This window comes from Jaculus jaculus, chromosome 12 (genome assembly GCF_020740685.1).
Source record: "Jaculus jaculus isolate mJacJac1 chromosome 12, mJacJac1.mat.Y.cur, whole genome shotgun sequence".
NCBI lineage: Eukaryota > Metazoa > Chordata > Mammalia > Rodentia > Dipodidae > Jaculus > Jaculus jaculus.
In genome coordinates, this window is record NC_059113.1 from 5,707,151 (window position 1) to 5,720,580 (window position 13,430).

Here is a 13,430-nt window from a genome sequence, read left to right on the forward strand (position 1 = left end):
ACAGGACCCACGTTTTCTTTTACTCTCCCCTGCTGAGAAGATGGATCCAACACCACCCGAGTGTTCTGAGTGTAGCGGGATCACAGACTCAGGAGCGATAGCCCACGCTGCGAAGTTTCCCTGGCTACAGGGAAGAGAAGGAATGGAACCCATTTCTGGACACAGGGGCAAATTTCCTGTCGTGAATCCTGGATTCCCTCAGTGTCCTGTTTCCCAGCCTTTCCTCTTATTTCTGAGGCTTGCTTATTCCTTTATCTTCTTGAATTCTGCTTCCCTGGCCTAGAGGATTTGTTGGAGTGATGAAGATTGGGTGTTGGGACGGCTTCAGCCAGGTATGAAAAGCTGGTTTCTGAGGTCTTAAGACCCCAAGAGGTAGCCAACAGTACTAGCTGAAGGCGACCAGACACAGCATATCCGCTAGTTTGAGGCCCCTTAAGGAAGACCACCACTATATATCATCAAAGGATCCTTTATTGACCAGAGCAGGACCGTGGCGTTTATATATATTTATATATATAAAAAAACGTTTTAAGATCTGGCAGGTAGTAATCCCTTTGCCCGCCCACCACCCCTACACTGATTTCCTGCCCCCTGAACATAGAAGGAGGAATGAATGTTCCACCCAGGCCACAAGGCAACACTCCCCTACACAGAGGGAGAAAAGGGCTTTTACATGGCCACTCCTTGCCCATCAGAAATCAACATTCAAAGAAAAAGAGATACAGAAACCAATTAAAACATTTAAATATGAAAAATCCAAGGGAACTGGGTAGGGAGAAAAAAGGAACTGCAGTTTCTTGGGGAGGGTCTCCCTTTTCCCCATGCCCATTAATGGGCTCAGGGTCTGGGGTATGAGGCTCACACAGTGAGTTTGCAGTGACACAGCTCCTTGTAGATCTGCCGACGAAGTTTGGGCATGTCCTGCTGGGTGAAGCTGAATGGCTGAGACAGGGCCAGGTGCTTGCAGTACTGGGTGTTAACAAAACAGGCCATTAGAACCATCTACAAAGCATCTCTCCCAAATCAGGTCCAGTGCTAAACATTTGTCGAAAAATATCTTAATCTTTCAGAGATTATTCCCACTTTTCATACAAACAGCACTAAAATCTAATAGCCTGAGGCCGAAAAGCAGCCTAGTTCTAAAGCTACTGTTCTCAGGACATAACACATCTAGTATTTCTTTTTTAATTTGTTTTTGTTTTTCCGAGGGAGGGTCTCACTCTAGCCCTCACTCTGCAGTCCCAGGCTGGCCTTGAACTCACAGATATCCTCTTACCTCTGCCTCAGCTAGGATTAGAGGTGTGTGCCACCATGCCTGACTGCACCTAGTATTTAAGTAGGAAATAATACGTTGGGGGAGGGTGTGGAGCAGGAAGTAGGACCAATGCCAAAGGCCAGAGAACCAGTACCCCTGTGGGATGGAGAGTCTTGGAGAGGATTGAGGAAAAAACAGTGTTTCTATGTTCTACTGCCAGCTCCACAACTGGCTGAGCCAACTGAGTCAAGGGCCTATTAATCCTTTAACCCACTGACTCCAGACCTGAGGAGGCTTCATCATTTGCTTACCTGTAACACAAAGGCACCACAGTCACTATCATTATTCTGCCTGGCCACATTCTAGGGAATAGAAAATTAGATTACTTCACTGGGAGATTCCTAGAGGTATGACCTCAATTTCTGCTACACCCATCACCCTATTCCACTCTCCTTGAAAACTTACCATTTTAAAGTAACCTTTCCAGCCCTGATGGAAATCCAGTCTGTCCTTCTTTACCGCCTCTGCCTGTAGATACTTGGCAATATGCTATGTGGATGGGGAAAAAGAGAAAGTGAGACCTTCCAATGACTAGCTGATCCCAGGGTATGATGGTGGCAAACACCATGCCCAGGTCACTCAAGGACCCAAAGCCTGCCATTCTTCCTGAAATGGCTTGCCACCAGATCTCCCTACATTGCTTTTCCCCAATCCCTCAAACCTTAGGGCAGCGGCGGTTTAGAGTGCGCTGTGAGTCAAAATAGGTGATGGTGCGTCGCCTCACATCAACAGAGATGAGGGACCAATGCACCTCCAGGTGGATGGGGATTAGCAGTAGCTCCTTATTGAAGATGTCCACCTGAAGAGAAAGTGCTGAAGGTCAGGTACAACACACAAGGGTCCTGCTGACTGCCATGAAGATTCTAAATAGAAAATGTGGACAGGCAAGGCAGTCAAGTGGAAGAACACAAGATGCAGGTGCCCTGGACTGTGAGGCCATGCTCAGCATCCGAAATGTTAATACTTTGCTGAGGCTACAACCAGGGCCTTGTGCATGCTAGACAAGCACTCTACCACTGAGCTATACCCTTAGCCACTTGGACATTTAGATTCCTGATGGTAAGGGAAGGTAGGAACGGAATAAGGAAGTAGAGTCAGAGCACACAAGTGCTTTGAGCCAGGCAAGGTAGCATGTGCATGTTCCAGTACTTGAGAGGTAGTTAGGAAGATCAAAAGTTCAAGGCCAGTCACAGCTACACATCGAGTTTGTTGGCTGCCTGGACAACATGAGGAATATCTCATTCCAGGCACTTGTCACTCATTAAAGAAAAAAGTGCTTAGGGCTGGAGAGATGGCTTGGCGGTTAAGGCGCTTGTCTGTGAAGCGTAAGGACCCATGTACAATTCTTCAGATTCCACATAAGCACACAAGGTGACACATGCACACAAGATGGCACACGTGTCTGGAGTTCGAGTGCCAGGGCTGGAGGCCCTGGTGCACCAATTCTCTCTCTTACTCATGAAAATAAAATACAAAAAAAAAAAAAAATGCTTAGTAGATAAGAACCCAGACTCATGAGCTTGGTGCCTGACTGCCAGGGTTGAAATCCTGCTCCTCCATTTACTGACCCATTGACCCTGAGCAAGGTACTTAACCTTCTTTCTATACTTCAGTTACCTGTAAGAGGGAGAAAACAAAAGTACCCATCTTCCTTCATCCAGTCATTACAAGGATTGAACTAGTTAATATCCATATAGAACAATGCATGTCATGAAATAAATGCTCAATTAATGCTCACAATAATCCTACCACACATCCTCATGTTCAATTACACAAATAAAGAAGTTGCAGCTTAGAGAAGTAACTTGTTCCCAGCACTTAGAAGACAGAAGTAGGAGGACTGCCATGAGTTTGAGGCCACCCTGAGACTACATAATGAATTCCAGGTCAGCCTGGGCTACAGTGAGGGAATACTTTGAAAAACAAAAACAAACAAACAAAAAAAGTTACTTGTTCAAGGTCATAGAAGAAACAGCACAGGAAAGATTTTAGATTTTCACTAGGGTTTACAGAAGGGCAAGTTTTTTCTCACTCTATGTCACCCCTGCCTCTACTGGAAGGAACAGGCCAACCAGGTCCCTAATGACAGCAACTAAATGCTGGAGGTAGGGCCAGGGGTGTAGCCCAGTGCGAGTGGCACATGGGTATACTTGAACCCCAGGATGTAGCGAGGAGGGGCAGGGAGAAGGAAGATAAGGTAAGGTAGATGGATGCTAGAACATCCTGCAACACTAGAAATTTCCTAGCCTTTCAACTACAGGGCAGAGAAACTCATGAAAAATAACTCTTGATTTTCCTCCCTGTCTCTGTCCCAATTTTCTTCAGTTACTTAGGCCAAACTCTCAGGTATCCTCCTTCATTCATCTCTTCTTTATTTCCCACAACCCACCTATGAAAAAGTTCTACTGGTTCTACATATGTAACTTATCCGAGATAACCCAGTTTTGCACAGTCTCCCCTCAGTTAGTACTCCAGTCCAGCTACCATCCTAGCCTCTCTTCTTATCCTTTCTTCTATCACTGGAACAGGAGCTTATACATGAGGCATCACCAGTCTACTTAGACTTCAATGGCTTCTCAATGTATACAGGATAAAATCTACCCTACGTACCTTAGACGATCGCTTTCATTTAACTATCATTCTTCATTTGCTCATTCTATTCCATCATTCTAGCCATATGGACCCTCCCTCTCTTCTTTTTTCTTTCTTTTTTGGTTTTTCCAAGTAGGGTCTCACTCTAGCTCAGGCTGACCTGAAATTCACTACATAGTCTCAGGGTGGCCTCGAACTCTCAGTGATTCTTCTCCTACCTCTGCCTCCTGAGTGTTGGGATAAAAGGCGTGTGCCACCACACCCGGCCTCCTTCTGTTCGTTAACCAGGTCACTTTCCTCTTTGGGTCCTAAGTACTTGCTGTTAGCTTACTTAGATAGAGCACTGTTCCCCCAGATCTGCACATGGTGGCTACTTATTCAAGTCTCAGAGGTAGAAGGCCTTAGATCTAAAATACCTCATGTTGGACTGGAGAAGATGACTTAGTGGTTAAGGTGTTTGCCTGCAAAGCCGAAAGACCCAGGTTCAATTCCCCAGGACTCACATGAGCTAGATGCACAAAGTGGATCATGTTCATTTGCAGTGACTGAGGGCCCTAGCATACCCATTCTCTCTCTCCCTCTCTAAATAAAGGACTTCATGTTATCACATTACTCTCTCTTAATCTATTCACAGCACTCATCACTAGCTGAAGTCTTACTCCATAAAGGCTTTTTTAACTTATTCATCTTTAATGCCTGTAAGAGTAAAAGTGCCTGGCACAAATGAGACATTTAATATTTTGAATTCAACAGGGTTTGAAAAAGAGTTCATAGAGGGCTGGAGAGATGGCTTAGCGGTTAAGCGCTTGCCTGTGAAGCCTAAGGACCCCGGTTTGAGGCTCGGTTCCCCAGGTCCCACGTTAGCCAGATGCACAAGGGGGCGCACGTGTCTGGAGTTCGTTTGCAGAGGCTGGAAGCCCTGGCACGCCCATTCTCTCTCTCTCTCCCTCTATCTGTCTTTCTCTCTGTGTCTGTCGCTCTCAAATAAATAAATAAATTTTTAAAAAAAAAGAGTTCATAGAAATCAAAACTCTAGGGCTGGGGAATGACTCAGTGGTTAAAGGTGCTTGCTTGCAACACCTAATGAGCTGGGCTCAGTTACACCAGATGAACAAAGTGACACATGCATATGGTGGTGTTGCAGTGGCAAAAGACCCTGATGTGCACCCCGCCTCCAAATGTAAATTAATTTTAAAAATTAAAAGAAAGCAAAACTTAATTATTCAGAGACAAAGTACTCCACAAGTAGCTGTGAATTGACAACTCACATTTTTGGTCCACCTTTTCACCCCATCATAACCCTTTGTACGGAGTTTGTCATAGAAGAAACTGTTGAAGAAATGCACCTGTGAAAACAACAAAGAGCTAGATAGAATTAAAAGACTTGAGTCTCCCATTCCCCCCACCCTTATGGCCTAAGAGGAATGGCTGCAATGACTGCCACTCTAATTTACTAACAGTAAAAGTTACTGTTTTTAATGTTCTCTTATAATGTTTTTTAGCCAAATTGCTAAGGTAAACTATGGGGGAAAACACTAAAATTAAACTGACAGAAAGGAAAATAATGGGTAAAGTACAGTTAGAAATTTATAGATTACTATTTACTACCTCTACCCCAGAAACTGACCCTAGTTAAATGAGCAAGTTGAAAGGGGACTAACAGAACTGCTTAGATAGAGCTATAGAACTTCTGGGGACTAATGAATCGGTTACACTTACCTTTTCAGGAACTGTGTCCATGACCAGGTCTCCATACATGTTCATCACCTGGGGGGATGCCATGGGGGTACAGCATGGGTACCAGAGTCCCCATGAAGGGCCCCACATACTCTGTTCCCTACGTTCTTCTTAGACCTTTATCCACCTCTTCTTACCTGGTCATTCAGCCAGTTCTGTCCATACAAAGTTCCCAAATCATCCATGGTCAGCACATGACGCTTATAGGACACTCGGAAGCCCCTCACCATGGCATTGCCTGGCATCCGCTGGTATGACTGGATCAGCTGCAGTACCAGGCCCTTCCTGAATAGACCAAAGGTTGAATCACACAAGAGTTGATGGGGCTGGGACAAAGAAAAAAAACCTGCTGCCATTTATAATATGAATATAAAATGACCTCCACCCCCCCCCTTTACAGGCCCTTTGAAGGACCTACCAAAGGCCCACTTCTCAAAAAGGCACATGAACCAGGCGTGGTGGCGCATGCCTTTAATGCCAGCACTTGGGAGGCAGAGGTAGGAGGATTGCTGTGAGTTCTAGGCCACCCTGAGACTCCATAGTGAATTCCAGGTCAGCCTGGGCTAGAGTGAGACCCTACCTCGAAAAACAAAAATCAAAATCAAAAAGGCACATGAACACTTAGGTTTATCTATTTCAGAGAAACAAACAAAAGATACACCCAGTTGGCTTGTAGGGACTGGGCACCTTGCCTGCAGCTTTCTCCCCTTCAGTTTCTAGCTTCTACCTTCCCAAGTATGTTCCTGAGGGAGAAAAGGCAACAGCATACTCTTCCCAGCCCTCCTGTGAAGTGCACCTGTACTTCCAAACCTCACCTGGAAGGCGTAGAAAACTCCTGCTGGAAAATGTCCTCCAACTTCTCTACTACCTCATCAGTGCTGAGAGGGATGAGGCTACCATAAGTTTGAAGAAATTCATCCAAGATACCTGAGTAGAGGCAGGAGAGAGGGGTGGGGTGAGGCTTCCAAACTGCTCTAGGAGTTGGCCAAGAGAAGGCAACTAGATCCTCTAAGGGCTTACTCTGCACGCAGGTCACATGCTCCTCCAACAAGGGGCTGTGCTGGCCAGCTTTCTCCCCAGGCCGCTCTGCCTCTTCTGCAGTGCCCAAATCAGAGCCCTGAAAAAGCTCCTGAGCCACATGATCTCCAATGCTGCACACATTGCTGATGAGTATGCTGGCGTCAGGGGGTGCTAGACTGCGCTCCCCTTCTGGCCCAGGTAGTCCCCCAAAGCCATTGGGCAGAGTACATGAGAGGTGGCCTATGAGGCAGGGAAATAAGATAAGGATGAGAAATTAGCCCAGGATAAAAAAACAAGGAGAGGGGCTGGAGAAATGGCTTAGCAGTTAAGGCATTTGCCTGCAAGGCCAAGGGACTCGGGTTCAATTCCCCAGGGCTCACGTAAGCCAGATGCACAAGAGTCATATGCATCTGGAATTCATTTGCAGTGGCTGAAGGCCCTGACATGGCCACTCTCTCTGTCTGCATCTCTTCTCTCTCTCTCCCCCTCTCCGTTACTCTGCTTACAAATAAATAAATAAAGTTGAAAAAACAAACAAACAAGGAGAGGGCCAGGTGTGGTGGTGCATGCCTTTAATCCCAACACTTGGAAGGCAGATATAGAAGGATCACCATGAGTTAATTTGAGGACAGGGAGGCAGAAGTATGAGAACTGGTTTAAGTTCAAGGCCACTCTGAGGCTACATAATGAATTCCAGGTATACCTGGGCTACATTGAGACCCAACATTGAAGGAAAAAAAAAGTGCCGGGCATGGTGGTGCACGCCTTTAATCCCAGCACTCGGGAGGCAGAGGTAGGAGGATTCCCTCTGAGTTCGAGGCCACCTTGAAACTCCATAGTGAATTCCAGGTTAGCCTGGGCTTGAGTGAGACTCTACCTCGAAACCCCCCCCAAAAAAAGTGGAGGTTCAAAAGGGAAAGTGTGTGTGGGGGATTACCATGGGATACTGTTTACAATCATGGAAATTGTTAATTATAAAAAATTTTTTTTTAATTACATACAGCCCTACAGCATGGGAGGACATCCAAAAATAAAAAAAATAAAAATAAATAACCAGGCATAGTGGCACAAGCCTTTAATCCCAGCACTAAGGAGGCAGCGGTAGGAAGATTGCCATAAGTTCGAGACCACCCTGAGAATACAGAGTGAATTCCATGTCAGCCTGAGCTAGAGAGAGACCCTACCTTGAATAACACCCCCCCAAGAAAATAAAAAATAAAAGGATGTCCCAGAGTTTCTAGTGAACGCCTTTCTCAGGAGGCAGAGGCAGGAGGAGGATCGCTGTTGAGTTCAAGGCCACCCTGAGACTACATAGTGAATTCCAGGCCAGCATGGGCTACAACAAAACCCTACCTTGAAAAGCAAAAACAAAACAAAACAAAAAATATTTATAAATGGAAAGAAAGGAGGCACTCCTATTCACAGACAGGAAGAAAACAAAAAAACTAGGATTCAGAGATGTAAATTTCAGGAACACCTGTTACCACTATGCTTAATAACAAGCATAGTACTCTATAAGACAAACTAAAAAGGATCAATAACTAGATGTTCAAAAACATGTCAAATTGGGGCTGGAGAGATGGCTTAGCAATAGAGGAACTTGTCTGCAAAGCTAAGAACCCATGTGCAGCTCCCCAGATCCCATGTAAACCAGATGCACAAGGTGACGCATGTGCAAGGTCACACATGCCCAAAGGTGGTGCACACATCTAGAGTTCAATTACAGTGGCTGGATGCCCTGGAGCACCAATTCATTCTCTCATTTAAAAAAAAAAAGGGGCTGGAGAGATGGCTTAGTGGTTAAGCGCTTGCCTGTGAAGCCTAAGGACCCTGGTTCGAGGCTCGGTTCCCCAGGTCCCACGTCAGCCAGATGCACAAGGGGGCGTACGCGTCTGGAGTTCGTTTGCAGAGGCTGGAAGCCCTGGCACGCCCATTCTCTCTCTCTCCCTCTACCTGTCTTTCTCTCTGTGTCTGTCACTCTCAAATAAATAAATAAATAAAATTTTTTAAAAAAAAGTCCTATTAGGGTTGGGCATAGCAGACGCCTTTAATCTCAACACTTGGAAGGCAGATACAGAAGGATCCCCTGAAATTCAAGGCCAGTCTGGGACTACCTACTGAACTCCAGGTCAGTCTGAGCAAGAGTGAGACGCTACTTTGAAAAAATAAATAAATAAGGCTGGGCAGTTTGCAAGAAGCACTGGCACACCCACCCTTTCCTCCTCACTCCCCCTCCGTGTCCTCCTCTCCTTGCAAATAGATATTGTTTATTTGTTTTTCGAGGTAAGGTCTCACTCTAGCCAGGCTGAAGATGTCAGGGCTGGAGAGATGGATCAGTGGTATAGGCACTTGCCTGTAAAACCTCCTAAGGCCCAGAGCTCGTTTCCCTGGAACCCACATAGAGCCAAATGCACAAGGTGGCACATGCATCTGGAGTTCATCTGCAGTGGCTGGAGGCCTTGGTGTACCCATTTTCTCTCTCTAGCTGCCTCTCTCAATCTCAAATAAACAAACAAAAATACTTATTTAAAAAGATGTTAAATTGTTTGGCTGGAGTTTTCAAAGTGCAAATATTCTGGATAAAAATGGCATAGACAGCCAGGCATGGTGGCATACGCCTTTAATCCCAGCACTTGAGAGGTAGAGGTAGGAGGATCACCTTGAGTTCAAGGATACCCTGATACTACATAGTGAATTCCAGGTCAGCCTGGGATAGAGTGAAACCCTACCTTGAGAAACAAACAAACAAATAAACAAAAAATGTCAGAGAAAAGAAAAAAAAAGAAACAAAAAAAATGTCAGAGGCTGGGCATGGTGGCACATGCCTTGAATCCAAGCACTTGGGAGGCAGAGGTAGGAGGATTGCCATGAGTTCAAGGCCACCCTGAGACTACATAGTGAATTCCAGGTCAGCCTGAGCCAGAGTGAGACCCTACCTAGAAAAACAAAACAAAACAAAACAAAAAAATTTCACAAAGGGGGCCTGGAGAGATGGCTCAGCGGTTAAGCGCTTGCCTGTGAAGCCTAAGGACCTCAGTTCAAGGCTCAATTCCCCAGGACCCACGTAAGCCAGATGCACAAGGTAGTGCATGCGTCTGGAGTTCCTTTGCAGTGGCTGGAGGCCCTGGTGCGCCCATTCTCTCTCTCTCTCTCTCTCTCTGCTGCTCTCAAATAAGTAAGTAAAATAAAACAAAAAAAATTTTTTTAAATGTCACAGAGGGCTAGAGGGATGGCTTAGTGTTTAAGGCGTTTGCCTGCAAAGCCAAAGAACCCAGGAGGTTTGATTCCCCAGGACCCATGTTAGCCAAATGCACAAGGGGCCACAAGCATCTGGCATTCGTTTGCAGTGGTTGTAGGCCCTGGTATGCCCATTCTTTCTCCCTCTTTCTCTGCCAAATAAATAAATTAAAAAAAAAAAAAAGAAGTCACAGACGGGATGGCTGCTTTTTGCTTGTGGTTTTGTTTCCTGTAATGCACATGTTAAGAAAAACAATAAAGGTTCTTTTAAAAGCTTAAAAAAAAAAGTCACCAACAGTCTGCAGGTGATATACTCCACTAATAGAAAGGCCCCATTCCAACATCATGAGAATGGCACCCTCTGGAGGTGTACTTGTCCAGGCTCTTATCCTGAGAGAAGGAAAGATGTGGAGTAGTCAAGGTTGACTTTTTGGGCAGATGGCTCAGTAGTTAAAGGTGCTTGCTTACAAAGCCTCATAGCCTGGGTTCAATTCTCCAGTACAAATGAAAAAAGCCAGAAGTACAAAGTAGCACATGCACCTGGAAGTCATTTGCAGAGGCCTTGGTGCACACATTTTCTCTCTCTTTTCCTGCTTACAAATAAATAATATTTTTTTAAAGACTGATTATTTTAAACCATGGAGCCCTTTCTCATCGGTACTGAAGACCACAGGACACCTTTTAGGGGTTGTCGTCCATCCCTGATTGATTGTTTCACAGGCATAGTCCCTATTCCAAGACAGCCAGACAGCCTTTTTTTTTTTTTTCATTAGGATGCTCTGTAGTCCAGGTTGGCCTTGAACACACTATCCTCCTGAGTGTTGGGATTACAGGCTTGTGCCACCACTCAGCTTTCAAAATGAAGTTTAATGAGGTCACTTCATAGCTCTTCTGGACCCCTTATTTGGCTTTTCTTAGGCTCGATTCTCACAACCAGACCTCCTGGTGCTCCAGGCTCTTAGCGCCCTCCCCCCCCCAAGTCCTTTCCCACCTTACCGGATTCAGAGTCCAGAGGAGACTTTGGAGTCCACCTTAGTCCATCTTCCTCCATGGGGGGCCCAGAGGGCATAGGTGGAGACCCTCTCACCCCATCCTCAGCCATGAGAGCACCTAGCAGACCCAGCCGGGGCGGGGGTGGCCCCCGAGGTGAGTCAAAACGACAACAGGGGGATGGCACCTGTGGCGTTGCACCCCCTTCCTGGGGCGAGAGATGGTTCTTAGGGTGTGTGAGGTTCCGCCGACGGCCACGGTGGCGCCCCCAAAGCTTCCAGTGGAATGTCAGCGAGGTGCTTTTTGAGTAGAGCAGCATCTGGAAGGCTCTCATAGCTCGGCGCCGGCGCTGTGAGCAGCTTTTTCGATGAGTGGAGCGGGGAGGGCGAGGCCGCTGGGAGGCTCCCAGTTGACCCCATCTAGGGGGCAGCCTCCAAACTGCTACTTCCTCGTCATCTTCATCTTCATCTTCCTCCTCCTCCTCTTCACTAGCTGAAGCATCAAATGAGGGCCGAGGGACTGGGAGGCGTCTGGTTGGCACTGTGGTCCCTGACCCAGGGTCTGGTCCAAACCCTCCACCTGACTTGAGCCGGGGTTTAGGGGGTGGAGGCCAACGAAGGCGCTCCCTCCTGGGGCTTGAGTAAGTGGTGCCGGGTCCAGGAGGCTCAGGCCCCCAAGAGCCAGTCCCTTGTATAGTCTCCTTCATCTTCCAGTACCCTGTAAAACAAAGACTTGAATATTAGAATCCAAACATCTTCCCCCTCCCTTAAAGTCCTAATACTTCCTCAGCATGCCTCTTTTGACTTCAGGTACAAAGAACAAGTAATGTCAGTTCTTGCCAGACAATCTGGTCCACTAGAACCCTTTAGAATCTGTTTCATCCTCTCTCCCTTGCCAAGATAGAAGCAAGGAAAAATTACTAAGCGGCAGGCCTAATATTTCTAAGCTCCGTAGATGAAATCCAGTATTTTCAGACTCCACTTTAACGCCACAATGGGTGTCCTTTGCAAACCTATTGAAGGCTATTTTGCTCGGGGGAAATGGGTTGGCCCAGGAATCCTGACGTGGTACCTGAGAAGCTAACTTACACGAGGAAACTTTGCTCCAGAATGGGAAGTTCCCTCTCACCCTGGAATGACGTGGGAGTGAGCACGCTGCGGTAATTGCAGGTAGAATGGGGGTGCCCGTCCTGTGGCTTATGGAGTAGAGTGATGGAACGGACAAGATTTTTGCAGGAAATTGAAAACGAAGCCAATCGGTGATTAGCGACCGAATCAAGGCGCTGGAGCAGAACCTGAGCCAGGCCGGCCCAGCCCCCTCTCCTGCCCCATCCCCCGGGGGACGTGAAGCTCCCCAGCACCCGCACGGTCCTGCAAGCTCGGGCAGCCCAGGGCACACGGGTTCGAAGGAACCCCTGGGCTGGGTGCGCCAAGAGAACCATGAATGAAAGAGGCCCCGGCAGGGCTGGGGGAGGGGGAAGGGGCGTCCTCACCCGGAGCGGGGAAGCCGGGCTCACGGGCCCGAAGGCGGGTGTCTCCGCCTCACGCTTCCCTGCTCATCTCTCCGACGGCGGCGGCGACGGCGGCGGCGGCGGCCCCGCCACCCGTGCCGTGCTCAGGCGGAGCCGTCTCAATGGAGGATTCCAACGCTTGCGGGCCGCGCGCCCCTGCACCGCCGCGGCCGCCTCCGGCTCGGCTTCTGCCTCCACCTCCACCTCCACCAGTCACCTCCCCCTCCTCCTCCTTCCCCTCCCGCGAGCCCCAGGCCCACCGGCGTCGGCGGCGCACGGTTACGACGTCACACCCGGCGATCCGCGCCGGCGCGGCCATCACGCACCGAGTCCCGCCTACCGGAGAGCGTCCTGGGCGCAGGACCGCCCCGCCCCCGCCCCGCCCCCAGCGCGACGCTGCCCGCGCCTGCGCACTGCCGCCTCCCGCTCGGCGGCGCGTGGCCGGCCCCCGCCGCTCGCTCCTTTACGCCCGTGCGTCGCCGTGCGTCGTAACGCTACGGTGTTCCGCGCTCGTTGGCGTGCCTAAGCCTGCGGCGGCCCCGGGACCGTGAACCCCCAGCGCGGCGTTCAGGGTCGGGGGCGGCCTAGTGGGGCGTGGGAAGCGGCACCGCTCTCAGGCGAGTCTCTTGCGCCGAGTGGAGCCCGGAGTGGCACTTTTTGTGTTTTATTGAACTTTAAGCAAGACTTTGTCCAAAAAAGGGAGCGTTGCAGGCCGGGTGTAGGGGCGCACGCCTCTGGTCCCAGCACTTGGGGAAGGAGGATCGCCGTCAGTTAGAGGCCCTCCCAGACTGTATTGAGTTCTAGGTCAGTCTGGACTATATAGTAGTAGATACCCTGCCTCAAACCAAACGATAATAAGTAAGGGGGGGGGAATCTGGATGTGGTGGCGCACGCCTTTAATCCCAGCACTCGGGAGGTCGAGGTAGGAGGATTGCTGTGAGTTCGAGGCCAGCCTGAGACTACAGTGAATTATAGGTCAGCCTGGGCTAGAGTGAGACCCTACCTCGGGGCGGGGGGGGGAGGGGTGGC

General features: G+C 48.5%; 1 protein-coding gene across 4 annotated transcripts; it reads right to left on the reverse strand.

Moving 5' to 3' along the window:
* Positions 1-453: 453 nt before the first annotated feature.
* Senp3 (SUMO specific peptidase 3) lies at positions 454-12,753 on the reverse strand. 4 transcript variants are annotated; one of them, XM_045131696.1, is made up of 11 exons: positions 12,728-12,753; positions 10,898-11,608; positions 6,665-6,904; positions 6,460-6,571; positions 5,782-5,929; positions 5,627-5,674; positions 5,176-5,253; positions 1,977-2,114; positions 1,721-1,804; positions 1,567-1,617; positions 454-969 (listed from the first exon to the last, which is right to left on the reverse strand). In XM_045131696.1, the coding sequence occupies exons 2-11, from the start codon at positions 11,595-11,597 to the stop codon at positions 859-861; spliced, it is 1,710 nt and encodes a 569-aa protein (XP_044987631.1). In that variant the 5' UTR covers positions 11,598-11,608; positions 12,728-12,753; the 3' UTR covers positions 454-858. The 4 variants fall into 4 exon arrangements, with proteins under 4 accessions (XP_044987631.1, XP_044987629.1, XP_004669282.1 ...); XM_045131694.1 differs by lacking the exon at positions 12,728-12,753 and adding an exon at positions 12,662-12,726; XM_004669225.3 differs by lacking the exon at positions 12,728-12,753 and adding an exon at positions 12,384-12,529.
* Between the last annotated feature and the right edge of the window lie 677 nt (positions 12,754-13,430).

Bases quoted from the DNA above. Each gene is read 5' to 3' on its own strand.
- Senp3 (XM_045131696.1), bottom strand. From the start codon at position 11,597: ATGAAGGAGACTATACAAGGGACTGGCTCTTGGGGGCCTGAGCCTCCT. The intron at 6,572-6,664 runs GTAAGCCCTTAG...GCCTCTACTCAG, and splicing joins GCATGTGACCTGCGTGCAGA to GTATCTTGGATGAATTTCTT. The intron at 2,115-5,175 runs GTGAGTTGTCAA...CTTTCTCTTCAG, and splicing joins TGAAAAGGTGGACCAAAAAT to GTGGACATCTTCAATAAGGA.